The following is a 21,045-nucleotide window of genomic DNA, read 5'->3' as shown; positions in this document are numbered from 1 at the left end:
TATTATTTAAGGGGAGTTATAAAGATTTTTTATTATAAATTGATAGTTCCTTTGTTACAAAACAAATAGTGACATTTTTATCAATGTTTGTTAACCTGATTTTGACGTTTGACATTTACATTATGAGACAAGTTTATTTTATTATAAGGCGGGAATAATTCCTTTGTACAATTATGGTCAAAATGTAATTTTAAAACAAAAAAATGGGTGAAGATTGTGATCCTCTGGACCTTCTGTTGTTAGCAGCAGCTGAAGAACTAGAAGACTCATCTAAGAACCAAATAAAACCAAAATCTTTAAAAGAAACTAACTTATTTGAACAGGAATCTAATATTAATATTAAACCTCTTGCCACAACAACAAACAATAGTATAATTCATACAGGAGATACAGACTCATCAGACGACGAAGACAGACGAAACTGGGAAGAAAAGAAGTATACAGAAAGTGGTAGAGAAATCAAAAAAATATTAGATGTTCCCACAAAAATAGGCAGCAACAAAAGCCGAATATCTAGAGTATCCAATTGGAAGAAACCCTCAGTATCTGTTGTAAAAGAAACTAATAAAAAGACTGTGAATCCTTTGACTAATCCGAATCCCTCAGTATTCTCACAAGCCGATGTAATATTCGGAATTCGTGTTATTAACCCACTAGTTTCATCTGCAGTGATCGCAGAGCGAATGATAGGTCGTGAAGCTATACAGTTTAACAGGTTGGGTAGATTTTTACAGATAAAAACTGACGAAAAAGACTGGGTAATAGCGGGAGTTGTGGTTCACAAAAGCGCTGCTAAGACGTCACAAAAAGGTAACCAGTTCAGCGTATGGACTTTAACTGATTTAAGAGACGATATTAAAACAGTAGCAGTGTTTCTATTTGGAGGAGCTCATGGACAGTTATGGAAAACGAGTGTTGGTACCGTTGTAGGGCTGCTTAATCCTAATGTTTTGGAGAAAAAAGAAGGGAGAGATGAGGTAAGACACTAACTTATACACTTATAATAAGAACGTAAAATCGTCAGTGACATGGCAATATCTCCTATGTGACTTCACCTGAACTTTTCAGGAGAGACAAAAATTCTTTCAATTGTTTGTTTGTGCTTTATGAGCTGTGTAGGAGCAACATTTAATTGTAATGAAAAATAGTTAGTACTTGATTGAATTTTAATTTGTTAAGTTATGTAGGAGGTATTGCTTTAGGTAATGTGACTCATAGGAGATAAATATGACTCATATAATATTTTTGATCAGTGTACCAGGGGCGCTATTCTTGACCACTCGTAAGTACAAATGTCATTCGCATTGTAACGTTTTATGTGAAAAGATATTAGGATTACGTTTATTTTTAAATGGACCTTGCAAATTGTTCAATATATTTAATTGTTGCTGTGACTTTTATGTAGAATAATCCAAGTAATAAGTTATTATATAATTTTATTCATTAATTAGTTTATTACATTTATTAATTTTCCAGGTAAAGTTAAAATCATTTTAAGAAGATTGATTGATTTCTTTGTGAACGACTTTACTGCGTTTTCCACACAATTACATTTATACTTAACTTAATGTTCTAATTTCAAGACTGATTTGTCAACTACTGTTATTGTCTTTGTTCTAGGATAAGTTGTATTTGTCAATTTCAAAATGTTCTAGCTCTCAATTGTTAAATGAGAGCAAGTAATTTTATTCTTTATTATTGTTTGTTATGTATTTACCAATTTTGTACCTACTATAGCTTATTTTTCTAATTTGTGTGACATTTTAATTGTATCATGTACTAATGGACTTTGGTCCGTAAATAAATAATAAATAAATAAATAAATAAATAAATAAGAAAAATTCTTTTAAGTAAAGGCATTTGAAAATTTGGCACTTAGCAAATTAGGATTTTTGTCATAAATTTCAACAATAATTTTTTTTGCTCGTCTGAAGCATTGTTTGTTCATTTTGCTTTAACTGATGGCATTTATATTTTCAAAATACAAATACAGCGGAACCTCGAAAACTCGGATTAATCGGGACCGTGGCCAATCCGGGTTATCGAAAATCCGGGTTAGTCAGAGAATATGGTAAAAATTAATAAAATACGGTATACTTACAGATAAACTCCGTTAGAATTGAAATAACATGAAGTATATATAAATATGCACAGTACCTACACATCTAAATTACTAAAAACACGCAAACACAAACGTAAGCAAACGGAGCGAACAATACAAGACTGTACTACACACAATACAGTCACCACAATCGGAACGATGTTGTTATTTAAGAACAGTGAAAACTAAAGACCATTGTTTAAAAAAGAATTTTTTTAATAGTTTTTAGTCTTTTTTAAACAATGCTAAGACAGTTTGAAATAAATATGCAAAGGAATACTACAGACAGGTGCCTGTTGTTTCTGCCGGCGTGTGCCATGAGTCATTTTTACTATCGTATAGTTCAAATTACACAAATACAAATTACCTCTCAAATATTATACACTGATGGGCAAAAAATTTAGATCACTAGGGGAATTATACACGTTTGATGCCTTAAATTTCCTGAACCTGTTGTCCGATTTGAGTTATTTTTTTAGTATCTTATAGCTTTATTATTTAAGAATCTCAATGTATTAATATTGTTGCTAGACAGGTAAATGTCATTTTATACCGGGTGTAACAATCATACAGTGTTTTTTCCTTAAAGTTCGGAACACTCTGTGGAATATTATAGCATAGATCAAATATTGAAATTAAAACCCAATTGTAGCCTTAGGTTTTCTTAACATTTTCTTCTTTGATCCATTTGCTTATGTTGCATAATAAAAAAGTTAGGTACTTTAACAACTAGCCACGTTCTTCATCAATACAGGGTGTTTCTAAATAAGTGCGACAAAGTTAAAGGGGTAATTCTGCATGAAAAAATAATGGCCGTTTGCTTTATAAACATATGTCCACAAATGCTTCATTTCCGAGATATGGGATGTTGAATTTTTTCTTACAAACCCACGGTTTATTTGTTGCTCTAAAACCTGTTGAGATATGCAACTGAAATTTGGTGGGTTTTAAGAGGTAGTTATTGAACATTTTTTGACATACAATTAAGAATTTTATATTCACCATTGGCGTGCATACGGGATGTATCTAAAATATTTATACCCGTATGCACGCAAATGGTAAATATAAAATTCTTATTTGTATGTTGAAAAATGCGCAATAACCACCTCTTAAAACCTACCAAATTGCATTTGCATATCTCAACCGGATTTACAGCAACAAATAAACTGTTAGTTTGTAAGAAAAAATTCAACATCCCGTATCTCGGAAACGAAGCATTTGTGGACATATTTATTTATTTTTATTTATTTATTTATTTATTTATCTTTATCAAGCAAACAGTCATTGTTTTTTCATGCAGAATTACCCCATAAAGTTTGTTGCACTTATTTAGAAACACCCTGTATTGATGAAGAACATGGCTAGTTGTTAAAGTACCCAACTTTTTTATTATCCAACATAAGCAAATGTATCAAAGAAGAAAATGTTAAGAAAGCTAAGGCTACAATTGGGTTTTAATTTCAATATTTTATCTAAGCTATAATATTCTACAGAGTGTTCCAAACTTTAAGGAAAAAACACAGTATGATTGTTACACCTGGTATAAAGTGACATTTACCTGTCTAGCAACAATATTAATACATTGAGATTCTTAAATCATAAAGCTATAAGATACTAAAAAAATCACTCAAATCAGACAACAGGTTTAGGAAATTCAAGGCATCAAACATGTATAATTCCCCTAGTGACCTAAATTTTTTGCCCGCCAGTGTATTACATACATTTTTATTGTTGAAATGTTTATCTGATAATTAACTATTTTGATGGGAAATAAGCCACAATTAAATTGAAAAATAATTGTATTAACGTTTCGACGCCCAAATCGGGTGTCGTCAAAATACAAATGTACTGAAAATCAAAATGTTTATCTGATGAAAATCGGTCCGGGTTAGCCGGAGTTCTGGGTTATCGGGGGCCGACTTATCGGGGTTCCACTGTATAAACAATCTTCACGTGTAACAAAAGATCAAATATTATTTATACTGTAATATAAATAAATTTAAAATCAAATGGGTATGTACGTAAGTTAGACAGCGATTTTGTAATTCAGTACTCCATAAATTTCCTGCAGGTCAGTCATACCAAAGTATAATACTTCCTCTATTCGGCTTAGCTCACGCTGGGTTTAAGCTGTTTTGAGTAGTACCTAGAATAATAGTATTTATGAATGACATTTTTATGAACTTCAAAAATGTGACTTCAATAAGCTTTCATTACAACTTGTGCCGTTATTAATCAAAATTCAGAGTTGGCACAATGATATGAAATGATCATAAATTCGAGACAAATTTAAGAATTTAAGGGTTCATTAGGGTTCGGTTATTTGATAAATAACCGAACCCTAATAAACCCTTAACGTGCCATATCCCTATTCCGAATGTGAATTCCGACTGCAGTGAGGACAGACGTTTTAGATATTTACAGTGTTGCTACCACTGGTAGCAACGGTGGTCAAGAATACCATTTTTAGAAAATATTTGCAAATCAATCCTTCGCAACTTACTTATAAGTGCTAATTGCTAGTGATGTCAAGAATAGCGAGCCAGGTAGCTTCGCTTGTATGGGTACACTTTCCTTCTACTCTTCCATGTGTGGTATATTAATTTTGAATTCATTGTCAAAGCTATCTTGTAGCTGTTGTATCTACGGGTTGCCCTAGTACATTATCTGTTTTTAGCTCCTTGATTAGCAGTCTATTGTTAGAGTCGGACAAACATAAGTTTGGGATTGCGACGTAGCGTTTCACGCAGACAAGCAAACCATTTCTACCAGTGGCGGACGGAAACAGGCAGATTTGAAATAAATTTTTTTATAAGTAAATTATAAAAGTACCCAAATTATAATTAATTAAAGTGAAGAATGAATTTGTTTCTTTTTATTTTCATAGTTTTTAATAATAAACATACAGACGTGAGAACAATTCATTTGAGAAAAATAAAAATTATGTAGAATCGTATGTAACCTTGGAGAGATTTATTTTTTGTTTACAGTTTTTCGGAAATCGAAATCTAAACAAATTATCGATTATAAATACTTGGTACTTTTGAAAAAACATTCTTTATAACTGTAAATTGTAGAAAGTTGAACTAAAATGATGTCAACAAAATATCAATTTAAAATACATTATCCATTATACAATTTTATTTTTTAAGCTGAATAATTACTTTTACTATGTTACCTAAAGCCTAATCCAATTATCGTTTTCGTTAATGTTTCCTTTGACCCTGGAAATTCCATTTGTTTGTTCTTTAGTTTTTGATAGATACCTTAAATAAATAGAAATCGTTAAAATATTTGGAAAGTAAATCTTCTTTTATACTTTAAGTAAATAAAATTGTAAAAGAATTGTATCTATCTACCATTTTTGTTAAACATGTATCTATATCAGTGTGTTTACGAAAAACTTTTATTTCGTTCTAAACGGGTACAAACAATTGTTTTATAATTTTACTTACTCTATTTTATTTACCATAAAAAATATAGGTATCAATTTCCCATTAACTAATAATTTTTTAACTTTTAAACTATTTACCATTAAATGTAGGGAATCTTTTCTCGATGGTGTAGAAGTCGTATATAATATTTTTGACGGTTTCCACTTGTCCACTGCTCAATTCAATTTTTTTGGAACGACAACGTTTTCTTTTTGGACTTTTAAAAGATAAACTAGTCGCTCCATTTTTATTTACGTCTCTACCTTCTTTTCTTATTTTGGTTAAGGTGTTTTTGCTTATACCCGTCGCTGCTAGAATCCTATCCCTACAATTACCAATGTTAAATGTTACTAAACGAAAATATTGCGAAAAAAATTGCAAAATATTGGCGTGAAAGAAGAAACAGTGCCTAAAAACTTGTGTATTTGATCAGAGCATCCTTCCTGTTGAGACGTATGACTCATAAACATGGACATTAACAAAGGCCAACATAAACAAAATAGAAAGGACTCACAGAAAATATCTATTGTATTAATTCATGTTTTATTCCATGTTGGGTATAACACTTCAAGACAAAAAACCAAACAAATGGATAAGAGAGAAAACAAACGTAAAAAATGTAACTGAGCATATTCAGGGTTAAAGTGGAGATTTGCAGGCCACAATGCGAGACAGGAAGATAAAAGATGGAATGCTGAAATACAAAACAGGAGACTGTGGACGCAGCTGCAGGAACTCACTGGAAAAGCGCAGCCAAGGACAGACAGATATGGAAAGATTTGGGGAAGGCCTATGTCCAAAGGTGGATAGAAATGGGCTAAAGAAGAAGAAGAAGAATCTGATGAAACTTCATAAATACAATTATAATAAGAAAATAAGAATAATAGTAACTTTAATATCAAGAAAATAAAATGTCATTAACAATACTTACGTCAATTTACTTAAAGGTATTAACAGGTTTTTGGTTGTTTTGAAATGTGCTGCCTCTTGCTCCATAAATGTAGTAACATTATAAATGATTGCCTTTGCTTGGCTATTCAATCCCAGCCGTTTGATTCCTATCTTTTTATGAGGCATATTGTTAAATAACTAATGACAACTTAACACACTAGAGATACACTAAATGTCTTAATAATACACTAATTACTACTACTTATATACCAAACACTAAGCTAAAAACTATTAATAAAATATCCAACACGATCAAACCAATAAGTTAAACACTCTCTGTGATACGTAATGCACTTCTAACTACGACACTGGCGATCAGCAAACTGGCCGTTTCCATGGTAACGCTAGTAAACAAGAACCACCGCGCATCTCGAGTTTTGAATCATATTCCCAAACTTATGTTTGTCCGAGTCTAGCACTATGTGCCTAGCTTATGTGTTAATCTGTTCATCACAGACCTGGCTTAGTCCTGTGTAAAGATATAAAGTGGTGGTAGATTCAGCAGGAGTTTCAGTGCCACTGTAGGAGTTGTTTTTATGGCCCCCATAATACATAGGCACCTTTGTGTATTATTTAGCTGCCTTATTGCTCCAACTTGCTGTATCTTTGTCCACCACAAACCCATAGTTTATCATTGGTCTAATAACCCTTGAGTATAATCATAGGCTCATTTTGGGATTGAGTTCCTAATTCTTACCACACATTATTCTACATTTGCTCAAAGACATAGTTGCTTTCTGTGTATTTTTCAGTATGACAGCAGTCCATGTAAGATTATGATCAAAGTATACCCCTAGGTATTTTTCTTTGACAAATCAAATCTCTGTTCCTCTCAGCTCTGGTGGTTTTAGACCTTTTAATGCTGTCTTTTTTGTGAAGTTGACAATTTGTATTTTTTTGGGAATTGACTATCAGTCTCTCTTGTTTATAGCAGTTATCAACTAAACAGGGTGTCCAGAAACTACCGGCAAATGAAGACAGGAGATTCCTCAGATAATTTTAAGATATTTTTAGCCAATTCACCTAGTCTGACAACATTTCCTAAGGGAGCTAGAGCTCTTTGAAGATGGCATCTTGTAATTAGTTTTTCTTAAATAACTCAAGAACGCTTTTATTGAGAAAAACAAAAATTAATACACATATTTATCTTCCAGAGATAAATTGATTCCATGCATTGAGAATTTCTAGTACCGGTCATAGGAGTCCGTTTTGGGTAGGGCAACAGTTATTTTATCGCATAACTTTTTTATCTGTAATTTTTAAGCATTTTTGACTCTGGATTATTAAATTGTGAGGTATTTTAGAACTAAAAGGTACTCTTGTTTTAAGTCGATAGAATACACCGTTTTCTAGAAAAATCGATTTGAAAATTTTTCTTTTTGAATTTCCACAAAAAATTTCAAAAAAAAACTGTTTAGAAATCCGAAAACTGGTACGTTTATTTATATTTCCGAGATGAATCGATTTCATTAATTGCGAATTTCTAGTACTGGTCATATGCATCTGTTTTGGGTAGGTCAACGGTTATTTTATCGCATAACATTTTTGTCTTTAATTTTTAAGCATTTTTGACTCTAGATTATTAAGTTATGAGTACTAAAAGTTACTCTTGCTTTAGTTGGTAAAATACATCGTTTTTTTTTGGAAAAATTTTTGTTCAAATTCAAAAAACGAAAAATTTTCAAATTGATTTTTCTAGAAAACTGTGTGTCCTACTGACTTAAAGTAAGAGTACCTTTAAGTACTAGAATACCTCACAATAAAAGGACTATTTCACGTGAATTAGTTTAATTTGATTTTAATTTTTTGATGTCGTTAGTTTAATTGTAAGTAATGTAAGTTAACTTGTGTTCAATATTTAATTTTGACTTTTAATTTTAATTGTAAAATGGAGTTTTTATTCAATAAATATTAATTTATTTTAATTTAATTTAATAATCCAGTGTCAAAAATGCTTAAAAGTTACAGACAAAAAAGTTATGACAATGTGATAAAATAACTGTTGCCCTACCCACAACGGACGCCTATGATCGTTACTAGAAATTTGCAATGGGTGGAGTCGATTTATCCCTGAAAGATAAATATACACATCGATTTTCGTCTAAATTGAAGCGTTCTGGAGGTATTTAAGAAAAACTAATTACAAGACGCCATTTTCAAAGAGCTCTAGCTCCTTAGGAAGCATTTTCGGACTAGGTGAATGGAGCTAAATTGTCTTAAAATTATCTGAAGACTCTCCTGTCTTCGTTTGTCGGTAAAGTTTCTGGACACCCTGTATTTAGGGCTGCTTCCATTCTTCCAGGCACCACTTAGGCAAATTTGTGCCTGATAACGGTTGAGATATCTTCAGCATATTCTAGACCTTAAAACTCATTTGTGGAGAGACTTTTGAGATCATACTAAGGTTGCATAAAGTAGAGGTGACAGAGCTCCTCCTTGTGGACATCCTCCACCTGCTCTAGCTTTGATGGTTGCGTTGCCAACATATCTACTTATTCATTCCCATGAACCCCTTAATTACCCAGCACCCACGTTAAAGATACTTTATCTTTTGCCAAGTCATTGAGATTTTTACAGTTTCTCACCAGTTTTGATTTCGTAAGTGGGCTCTTTACTGCCAGAATAGCCACTTGTCTGTCTGTGCAGATGTTGATTCTCTTAGCTTTATGGTCTCCATTTATGATTTCATCAATGCAGGCCACCAAAGCAAAAATTTCAGCCTGGAATTTCAGATTTTGCACTGTAATAAGAAACTTCAAAGTTGGCTTCATAAACACATGAAGCAAAATCATACGAACAAATTAAAGACACTGAAGAATCTAGATTTCCTATACCAATATGCATTTTTGCTAAAGGTATTCATTGTTATTTTTTTTTATGTCATACCGGTTTAATATTGTGTATTTATTACTTAGTTACGAACCACATAATGGTATACTTTATGCCTGCGTGGGCATAATGTTATTCTTTATGCCTTTAATCAAACATTTACGCCTTCAGTATTATTTTCTGCCATCCATTGTTGAAATTTAGCGTATTCCTTGTTGTATGTTTCTTTGGATTTTTTTGGTAACAGATTCTCAGTCGCTTTTTCTGCTTTTCTGCTATTTCTTCAGAAATATCGAATTTCTCTTGCATTTTGACTTTTTTTTTGACAATGTCACATACAAAAACTGTGTTTAGGTTAATGGGATGGGTACGTATTTGCGGCTGCAATGCAATTTTTTTCGAATCCTGAGAAAACTAATAAGTATTTTTGAAAAATTTAAACGCAGAATGAAAGATTGCGTTATTAGCGAGGGCCGAAAGTCCCTGAGAACTTCTATAATGTTTATTTTAATAAGTTACAGGGGTGAAAAACTAAGAGAAAATTTAGTGTGACTTTTAATTTCAAATATCTCATTCAAAAAACTTTTTATTTATTCTAAGGGACTTTCGGCCCTCGGTAATTTAATCTTTCATTCTGCGTTTAAATGTTTCAAAAATATTTATTGGTTTTTTCAGGATTCGAAAAAAATGAACACAATGTCCGTGGTAATATTTTCCAAATCTATCTTTCTCTTACAACGCACTCAGTCGAATAGAATATTGTCAGCATATTGTCAGTCAGACAGTGACAATCAGTGACAATTTTAAATATTTGACATGGCATCAGGAATATTTTGAGTTGTTGATTAAATAATATTGATATATAGTGTATTTGATAAATAATTGATTTAAGACGTGAACTTAATAAAAAGTTATTTATTGTGTATTATTTGTGGAAGATCCAAGCAGAGAATACATCAGGATAATATATTCTGTGATCCAAGTATTTTGTTGTTAAAGATGTTCAAAATTGTAAGCGTTCCAAAGTAACAATATATTATTAAAAAATCACTTTAACACTTTTCCTCTTTTCTCGATTGAGTATTAGTTTTTGTTGTAAATATAAATTATTACAATCACTGAATACATAGTTAGTGAAAAAATTATCACATTTATTAACTGAATTAATAATTTGCAATTATACAAATAACAGTTATCCAAGAACATTCAAAAGCCATCTCTTTAAGTTAATGATGACATTTTCAAGTAGAATGACTTTCTAGTAATGTTTACATATCCATACCAGTGTGAATTTTACTACACGTAATTTGCCGTGTAAAGACAGAAAAAGTAGGGATAGCCGTAAAATATTTGCGAATTATGTACTGATGGCCTTAATAACAAATTGCTAAAAAACATCACTTTCCTAGCAACGGTACTAAATAAAGATTTGTTTATACCCTAGGGTTTATAAAGTTTATACCCTAAGGCAACATATAAACTCTCAGGCCAGAGGCCCCCGAGTTTATAAGCTTGTCGCCCGTAGGGTATAAACATATATTTAATGCCTTTGATACATAAATAACTATTACAATTCCTAACTCTAGGTAGAACCTAACTTATCCTAAACCTATCTAAACTGTAAATTACATAGCAATTACAAAATTATTGTTTAAAATTACTTCTATGTTCTAACCTCTTATATTTTTTTATTTTCAGGCAAGTCTCAGCATAGATAATGCCCAGAAGGTAATGATTTTGGGCCAATCGAAAGACTTCGGCATTTGTAAAAGTGTCAAGAAAAACGGAGATAAATGCACAGCCATAGTCAATTTAGCCATGTGTCAGTATTGTGTTTTTCACATTAAACAAGAATACCAGAAATGCAGTATAAGATCTGATCTACAATCATCATTCACTGGAAAGGGTCTTACAGCACTCAGAAACAAGGTGCTAGGCAAAAACGAAGTTTTCTATGCAGGAAAGTCATATATGGCAATACCAGCCAAAAAAAGTAGAAAATTGGAACAGAAAGATAACGCTAGATTAGATAGTTTATTTGGAAAAGGTATACCCCAAACCAGTCTTAAAGCAGCACCTGTAAAGAAAAAGTCGAGTGCTGCTAGGCTAGAAGTACCTCAAGGTCAAAGACTGAAAGATTTACAGCTCTTAGAGAAATTGAGTGGTGTCAAAGATTTATCAGAAAAAACTGAGTTTGAGGGTAAACAATCATCAGATGTTACTATTGGGGATGCTAAAAGCTTAGCTTCGTCTGTTTTAAGCAGATTAAAAGCGAAAAATAAAGTTTCAGAAAACAAAGTAGATAGTGGAGCAAGAGAAAGTGTACAAAGTTCAGAAGAGTCAGTTGAAACTACTCCCAAGAAAATTAAAGGACAATTGCCAATTGACAAATTTAGGGAATTAGAAAATAATTTAACGAAAATAATGGTATCACCCACTACCAATAAGGTTCCAGCTAAAGAGTCTAATAACTTAACAAGAAAGTCTTTATTTGAGAATGATTTAACTAAACAGCGTCCTACTTTAGAAAACCCTTTCTCAGGCGTTCCGAAATTAAGTGGATTTGCCAGTGGGTCGATAGATCTAAGCAAACCTATAATTCCACGCAGATCTGATAAAGCTAAGGCAAAGGCCATCAGACTTATCCAACAAAAAGGTCCGATAAAAAAGACTGATCCCAACAACATCAGGGGCACAGGAATAAAAAGATCGATCGATATAGAAGGTGGTGATAAGCTGGATCTTGCTCCTAAGAAGTTAAAAGTCGATGAAACCAACACTTTCACTTCTGAACGGTTTAAAAAAATCATGGCGGCAAGCTCAAGTCACCTGGATCTAGTAGAATCGAGAGATGAAGAAGAGAAAGATAAATACTTCAATAAATTGGAAGCTAAAGAAAAAATGGAGGAAAAAATGATCAATACACATAAGGTAGCCTGCAAGGCAGTCAAATGTATTCAATGCAAATACATCAGTTTTTCTGCTTCCGATTTGTGTAAGTCTGAGAGACATACTTTCAAAGTGTTTGATGCTGTTAAACGGTTTTTCAAATGTGGACACTGCAAGAATAGGACTGTGTGCTTAGAGGTTGTTCCTATGACGGCTTGTAGTAACTGTGGAGGGTCGAATTGGCAGAAAACTGGAATGATGCATGAGAAAATAGCGACTGCTGTCCATAGTTTGTCCATTCGAGGAGGGGAACAGAAGTTTACGAATTCAGTGGCTACTGATGCAAATTTAGATTTATTGGTTCCTGACTAATTTTAATTTTTATTAAATGTATTTTAAAACTTCATTTTAATTTTTATTATATCTATATGACTACACAATATTTTTTTAATACCTTACCTATTTCGGGCAGAAAATTCCTGAGTAAGTTGAATGAATCCGCATCCGTTACAACAATTATGCATGAAAAAGAAAAGGCAGACATAAAAATCCATAGACTGATAAATGTCCAATCCTCTATATTTTATATCCTAATGTCTATAAATTACAGAAGTACTCATGAATGGGCTAAAAAGAAATCAATGGATACCAATCTAAAGAACAAGCCGGATTCAGAAAAAGCATCAGTACAAGTGACCACTTTTCCTCGTACTATTTGGTTTCCATTTCTAAGTTCTAGATGACATTCTTGTCTGATCCATTATTCGCTTATGTCCATATCAGAGTAATTTTCTTTTTTTATTTTATTATTTAGTGTCTCCTTCATATTCATTAGTTCGTTAATTCATTAATTTCACATTTCTCAGTGTGTCCATTAGTGTTAATCTGCAGCTTCATCTCCAAAACATAATTTTCATTAAATTTATTCCGTTTCCCATTTTATTTGTCACTCATGTCTCTGAGCCATACAGAGAGCAAGCTTTCAACTACTACTATCCTAAAGATATGGTGTTTAGTTTGGTAAGAATAGGAAACAGAACATCAATACCATGTAGTATAACCACAGGCGAAGCGTCCGTGTAACCACTGTTACCATTGGTAACAGTTAAAAATCTTGGAAATAAATATTTTATGACTACTGTGAAATAATTCCATTTATATTTTTACCAATAGAAATATATTATGTGTTAATAGTACCTAATTCAGTAACTAGCTAAGTTCTCGTAGACACACGAAAATATTGGCGAGTTTATGTGACTCAGTTGCACTTTATTATACGTTGTTACCAATTTCGTATGTGGTTACAATGTGGTGATCCTCGCTGTCGCTCGAGACCGGCTAGTGTCTGAAAATTTTGAAGGAGCGACGGCGTGAGCGCGCTGTGTATATCAGTAGGCCTGTTACCAGATTTTGGTTTGGTTACAGTACCTATTACAGTGTGCATGCTATTAACCATGGATGAGTGTCACTGCGTAATCGATCAACTACTTGAAATGTAATTCTCCTTGTATAATTTTGAAAATGAGAAATTTCTCCGTTACCTACATGTAAGATGTATAGCCAATTTTATTCAATTTGGCAAAACAAGAATCGAAAGTTCTCTTAACTAAGCTTTTAAAGCAAATATTGCAAAACATATGAGTTTGTTAAAAAAATAGATAGGTATGACAATCGAGGCAATAGGGATGTTCACTAATTTTTAAATATAGTTAAATTCAATAGATTACAAGGTATATAAAAACGTAACAATCATAAAACTGTTTAAAAATGTATATTTTTTAAGATAAATGAGTTCATAATGTTGATTTTCTTGGAGGCTAGAAAAACGGTACCCTGCAGCGAGGCTATGGTCTGTGACGTCAGCAGTCGTAACGTCTTTGATCGACGACTAGTTTTGTATACTTATTTACTCAGTGTATTTGAATGTGCGCAGTTTTTTACGTATTTAATTATTAAAAATAAAGCCAAATAAGTGGTGTTTTGTTCCTGGGTGTGTAAATACATCAAAAAACAGTTCTGACAAGATTTTTATTACCGTTCCAGCCAATTTAAAACAGAAAAAGAAATGGTTTGTTGCAGCTAGAACTTAAAATAACTAACTTAAAGAACTAACTTAGTCCTTTAAGTTAAGAACAAATAATAAAAAAAACATTATACAAGTTTTCCAGAGACTTTCGGCCCTTGGTAATAATGTAACTGTTCTTTCTGCATTTACATTTTTCAAAAATACTTATTAGTTTTCTCAGGATTCCAAAAAAATGAATGAATTTAAATAGCATTGGACCAAGATTTTGCACCTACCCCCTTAAAGAGTAAATGAAAAAGTTTCGGGACCTCAAATTTGTATTCCTTAAACTGGGATATTCCTAAAAACGGGATTCTAATAATACATACAGTAAAAGTAAACCTTGAAATAACTACATGTGGATGTAGGTATGACTTTATATTATATTAAAATCATTAATAATTTAGTGAAAAGATTGGTTGAAAGGAAATGTATAATACCCAAATTCAAAAATATTTTTCACCTTGGAACAGTTGTCAACTCGAAATACGAAACAACCGAAATCAGATCTAGAGTTGAAAAGGACATAGCAACATTTAACAACATCCATGAGAAATATTTTCACCCATTGCGACATAATATCTCTCCCACTAAAAATGCGGCTGCTAAAATGTTATTATTTCCGGTCTTGCTGTATGGCGCAGAGGCCTGGACAATAATGGAAACATTAACGAAAAAGCTAGAGGCATTCGAGATGTGGGTGTACCCACGTATCCTCAAAATATCCTGGGCGACCCACACCAACGTACAGGTATTGCGTCGAATGGGAAAACAAAAAGAAATCTCTTTTACAATTAAGAAACGAAATCTTAAATATTTCGGTCATATCATGAGGCATGATAAATATCGTATACTCCAACTAATAACGCAAGGTAAAATAGAGAGCAAACGCGGACCCGGAAGAAAAGACACTCATGACTTAAAAACTTACGCCAATGATTTTGACAAAAATCGATCGAGTTATTCAGAAACGCCTCAAATGAAATTAAAATTGCCATGATGATAGCCAACGTCCATAACGAACAAGGCACATGAAGAAGAATAAAAATATTTTTAATTCACCTAACCAAGGTAAAGTAATAACCAGCCAATGTATGTATACAATATGCATGCGTACAATGCATGCATACAACTTTCTCTATTTTTTTTGTGGAGTATTAAGCATTTATTTTTTTAGCTTAAAGAAGACATGGAAAATTATATGGAATAAACACTCAGTAAAGCTGTGGTAGATTTATTTTTTTACAAGATGCCAATAAATCATACACCATTGTTACATCTACACTACAGTCGGTAGTTTATACGAATCGGCTTTCTGAAAACCTTCTTCCGTTTTATTTGTTTATTTTTGTAAAACCCAAAATATGTCCTTACAAACAGTCTATCCACTTTAAACTAAACAAGTTCACTATAAAACTCCACTTTAACCCTGATAAAACAAGAAGAGAACAAAATAAAATGACCTGAAACGTCAAACAGGTAAACAGTAACACTATGAGAATGGCGCGCGCTTGGGGTATGCAACTAGTGACGTCAGGCCAATAGAGAAGCGTTCTTGAAATTTAAAATAATGCTAGATTTCTAATAAAGATTTTTTATACAAAGGCTTTTTCAATTTTGTTGAAATTTTGGACAATTATTCCTAGGGTGTTTCTTAATCGTTTTACATGTTTGAAATGACTTTTTAATTTTTTGTGAACATCCCTATTACAGGGAATTGTTAACATTAATTGCCAAAATAAGATCAAAAATTTTGCCAACATCTAGAAACATCAACTGTTTTTTCGAGAGTTTCAAGTGAAGAGTACAGGGGGAGAACAAGGAATGTCACATTTTATACATATTGAGTGATATTGAGATAAACACCAGTAAAGGTTTAATTCTTATGATATCTAAAAACTACTTAGGAGATTCTTAGCAGAATTCTAGCAATTATTAGTCTATAATCTTAATATAATATGAATCTATATTAACTTATTAATTTAATAATGCACCAAAAAACTAACAACATTCCAGATTTTTGTTCAGTGGCGTGCGGACAATCCTGTTTGTTCGCCTGGATACAAATTCTTAGAAAATTTATATAGACTGATCTTTCTGGTTATTGTTCTGAATCGATAATATAGTCGATATTACTCAGTTTTTGCTACCACATGGCGAGAAAAGCCAAAATTCATGAAAAAGTGACATTCCTTGTTTTCCCCTGTATTCTTCAAGTGATATACAAAATGATATTTTTGAAGCCATATACAATATAAAATATTATATATTTAGCCACAACTTCATTTTTTTAAATAAGATTTTTTGCGTCTGGTTTTGGTAACACTTTAGAAATAGTCACGCGGCGCCACTGAGTATAACATCATGGCTTAGACAAGGAGACCCCTTATCACTGTTGGTATTCAATTTGGCATTAGAATATGCAATAAGTAAAATATCTAAGCTGACAGGGGGATTTGCGAATCGAGGATCAAAACTATTGTTGGCCTTTGTTGATGATCTAGATGCAGTCATTGATTCTACAAAAGACATGTTTCCGAAACTCGAAGAAGAAAGGTAAAGGCACATCTTAGTCTGGGCCTTCGAGTAAATAGAGAGAAGACTTAATAGATGTTCGTAACCAAAAATCCAAGACCAAGAGTTAGGCAGAAATGGATGCGGCGAAGACTTACCCCGAGTTGTTTAGCCAGTCAAGAAGAAGAAGAAGATGAAATAATACTTGGAAGTGACTTAAACGCCAGAGAAGGATACTAATACACTGTATATGGTTCTTTTCATGAGCATTTTTCAGTGAGTCACAGTTTTTCGATTTCTCTCTAACGCATTAAATTATATGTGGCAGAAAAAAACGCACGTCGCTGATTACATTTCGTCGGTGACATTTATAACATTTAATCTAGTTGTCAATAGATGGCGCTAATAATATAATATTAAATAATATAAGATTAAATAATAATTAAATAATAATAGACTATTAAATAATATTATATTCTATATAAAAAAAAATTAATCTGTACAATTTATAAGACTATACAAATCAAAGAAAATACCATTTTATAAATGCAATAAACAAAATTGATTTGTTTTTATATCAAATTGCAAATAAAATGTGACAACTGTCAGATTTAGCTAAAATGTCATGTTAGAATAAATGTCATAAATGTGTATTTATCACGGACTAACCTTTTTTTCTATCATTTGTGACGCACTGAAAAATGCTCATGAAAAGAACCATAATAGTAAGTATATGTGGAGGGGATAAGTTCTTCTTCTTCTTCTTGCAGTACCGTCTCCTATCGGAGGTTGGCTACCATCACAGTAATTTTAACTTTGCTGGCTGCAGCTCTGAACGATTGTATTGAACTGCACCCGTACCACTCCCTTAAACTTCGCAACTAGGGAATCCTTCTATGTCCCACATTTCTTTTTCCCGAGATTTTTCCTTGGATTATGAGTTTTAGCAGGGAGTACTTTTCGCCTCTCATTATGTGGCCTAGATATTCCAGTTTTCTAGTTTGTATCGTTTTTATGACTTCACATTCCTTCCCCATCTTCAGCAAAACATCTTGATTTGTCACCCTATCTGTCCATGGTATTTTCCACATTATCCTATAGCACCGCATCTCGAATGCCTCAATGTTTTTGATGTTTATCTTTTTCAGTGTCCAAGCTTCCATGCCGTACAACAGTACGGAGAAAACATAGCACCTTAACATTCTCGTTCTTAATTTCAAATTTATGTCCCGGCAGCATAGGAACTTTTTCATTTTGATGAATGATTGTCTCGCTATTTCTATTCGCCTCTTAATTTCTCTTGTCTGGTTGAGGGGATAACAGTTAACAATACTGAAAAAAGACTAATAAATGTCTGCGCCTATTATTTATATTATTTCATTTATCAAAATTTATATATTTGGCATAAACTTTAGTTCCATTTATTTCGAAATTAATGGTATTTGATTTTTTAGGTGTGTAAAAAGTTTAATGATGTTGGCAGTAAGTTCCTGACAAGAGGTTTCTTTCAGCTGGAGAAACGACATGCTGCCATTTACAAAAAAGTAAAATCTCAATTGCCTCGTAGAGAGTCTGAAAGAAGAGCGCATCCTCTCTCGAGACACAGCGATATTTTGCAAGCTGTTGAAACAAGAATCAGTATGCTGAACATGACTTACCATAAATTCATCGGTAACAATTTATTGTGTTTTATTCCAGGAAAGGTTTGTTGAAATTTGGTTTTATTTATTTATTTGTAATGCCCAGTTCACCATAATTATTGTGTCAGATGCGTTCGGTTGTTGCTTTCCTACTGCCTGATACTGACCTTCTGTAGCTTATTTCAAACATGCTTTCAGTGTACAAGAATAGTTCCATGCGAACAATGAGAATTTTCTGGCAACGGTGCCGCTCTTCACGACAGAGGCCGTGAAAGGTAGTATTAGGCAGGTACTTGTAGAGGATTACCGCTGCTAACTGCTGTGGAATACTAAAGGAGAATTTATTTATGATAATTCACATAATGGCAAACCCGCTTGCAATATACAACCATACTGACTTTAACTAGACAAGGCGAAAACGGCGGGTTCGTTGGAAAAAATATTCCCATGAGATTTTTTTGCATTATCACGTTCGCGAGAAACCACAGAATAAGGCTCGAGAAGTCGCCCACGCGAAAAGTGGTCTAAATTTTTTTAACAATTTTTTTTTAATCAAATTGCAAAAATCAATAATTTTCGTTCCGGACAAATTTTTTTAGATTTCTTGGACCATTCTGTACAAAAAAGGTCTCTTGTAATTTTTCTCTAAAGTTGATCGTTTTTGAGTTATAAGCAATTTAAAATTTAAAAAACGCGAATATGGCCATTTTTAAGACTTAATAACTCGGTTAAAAATTATTATTATGAAAGTCATAAAGTGACTAAATCAAAGTTTAAAAGCTCCCCCCCCCCATACATGATCCTAAAGAAATTTGTGTCATTAATTTATTACCTACTATGCGGTTTTTAGGCGCGATTGAGATTGAGGTTGAATTTATATTAATCTGCGCGCATGCGCACACCGACAGAATGGTATTAGTCGTTATACGGGCTCTGATTGGGTGTTGAAATGATCTGTCAATAATAAATAATTGTTCAATATGAAGGTAAACAAATGTATAATATATTAGTTTTATTGTTGTGAGGACAGAAACAAAAAAAGTTTATAATTGTAGTGACTTTTAAATAGTTTTTAAAGCAGCAGGTACGTAATAATTGTAAATGTATCATAGGTACCTACCAATTTGAACCTACCAAAATACATAATATGTAATACTTTTATTTACATAATTTGATTACCATCAAAATTTCTATCAATATTCACCTAATATATTGTTTTCTTACTCTATGTTTTGTTGTATTTTTTCAATTCCAAATCATTTCTCAAAATAATTTGATTTACATAATTCAAAAATGTCAAAAGTTTAATCCGTTTAGTTAGTCGATCTTCGCACTTAATGACACATTGTCTCCGTGGCGAAGCGTTTAATGCGAATGAACCCCAATACAACGCCAATACCAACCGCGCTGATAAGTTGGTTCGAATCCCAATAGAAACTTTTATTTTTTGAAGTTATACTTCTTTAGGCGCGATTTCATTGAGGGTGAAATTTTAATAATCTGGGCACATGCGCACACCGACAGTATGGTATTAGTCGTTATACGGGCTCTGATTGGGTGTTGAAATGATCTGTCAATAATTGTTCAATATGGAGGTTATCGGTAAACAAAAATATTGTATATATTAGTTTTTATTGTTGTGAGGACAGAAATAAAATCAAATTTATAATTATAGTGACTTTTTAAATAGTTTTGAAAAGCCGCAGGTACGTAATTCTAAATGTTTTAGTTGTATTCCAATAAAAAATTCATACCTATCTATTTGGAAAATGTAAAAAAATAATGTAGTTACCTATTAGTAGGCAATGCTTTAATTTACATAATCTGATTACGAACAAACTTTCTACAAATCTTCATCTAATATATCGTCTTCTTACTCTATATTTTGTTGTATTTTAATTCGACAAAAACAAACTAATAATTTAATTAAATTCATATAAACAAAGTGTCAAAAAGTTTATGGTGTAAACGTTTAGTTTGTGTACATTCCCACATGACGTATACGCGAAGGTGGTCCAGTTGAAAATCGCTACGTTATTCGTGCGGCGCGATAGACGTGAAGTGGGTTCAAGCCCCAAGCAAGTTGTTATTTTTTTATTTTTTTTTATAGATTTTATGATTGTAAGTATATTATTATATAATTTTTTTCAGAAAATACGTATTTAATTAAAATTTTTGGCAACAATTATTGTTCAGAAATCATTTGTGGCATTTTTCAATGTGTTTGTGTGTGTTTTATTCTTTTATTTTTTTTTAATTTTTGGTATTGTTTTAATAAACATTTTTGGAAAGTAGTAGAGAAATTGTTTAAAGTATATTGATTTCGTTGAAATCGTATAATAGAAGTATAACTTCTTACGTGCTTACAAAGTACACACATTCTTTTTTTTATACATTTTATGATAAGTTACATTTTATACATTTTATACATTTTAGTAAGTTAAGTATATTTATTATATAATTTTATTTTTAGAAAATACGTATTTAGTTAAAAAATTTTCCGACATTTAATGTTCAGAAATCATTTGTGGCATTTTTAATGTGTTTGTGTGTGTTTTATTCTTTTATTATTTTAATTTTTGGCATTGTTTTAATAAAAATGTTTGTGAAGTAGTAAGTATA

At 32.2% G+C, this 21,045-nt stretch overlaps 2 protein-coding genes across 2 annotated transcripts in view; both read left to right on the top strand.

The window, feature by feature from the left end:
• The window catches only part of LOC114340774 (F-box only protein 28), a 40,917-nt gene that overhangs the window by 338 nt on the left and 19,534 nt on the right, over positions 1-21,045 (top strand). The window contains exon 2 of the mRNA XM_050658313.1: positions 18,238-18,486. Within this exon, the coding sequence (XP_050514270.1) occupies positions 18,238-18,486 (249 nt within the window). The remainder of the gene's footprint in view (positions 1-18,237; positions 18,487-21,045) is intronic.
• LOC126889747 (protein MCM10 homolog) lies at positions 126-12,644 on the top strand. Its single transcript, XM_050658312.1, has 2 exons — positions 126-977; positions 11,014-12,644. Exons 1-2 carry the CDS (start codon positions 204-206, stop codon positions 12,574-12,576), a joined length of 2,337 nt encoding a protein of 778 aa, XP_050514269.1. The 5' UTR covers positions 126-203; the 3' UTR covers positions 12,577-12,644.

Source organism: Diabrotica virgifera, chromosome 8 (assembly GCF_917563875.1).
Source record: "Diabrotica virgifera virgifera chromosome 8, PGI_DIABVI_V3a".
NCBI lineage: Eukaryota > Metazoa > Arthropoda > Insecta > Coleoptera > Chrysomelidae > Diabrotica > Diabrotica virgifera.
Note: the sequence above shows the minus strand (reverse complement) of the source record. Positions and strands in the feature narration are given on the sequence as shown.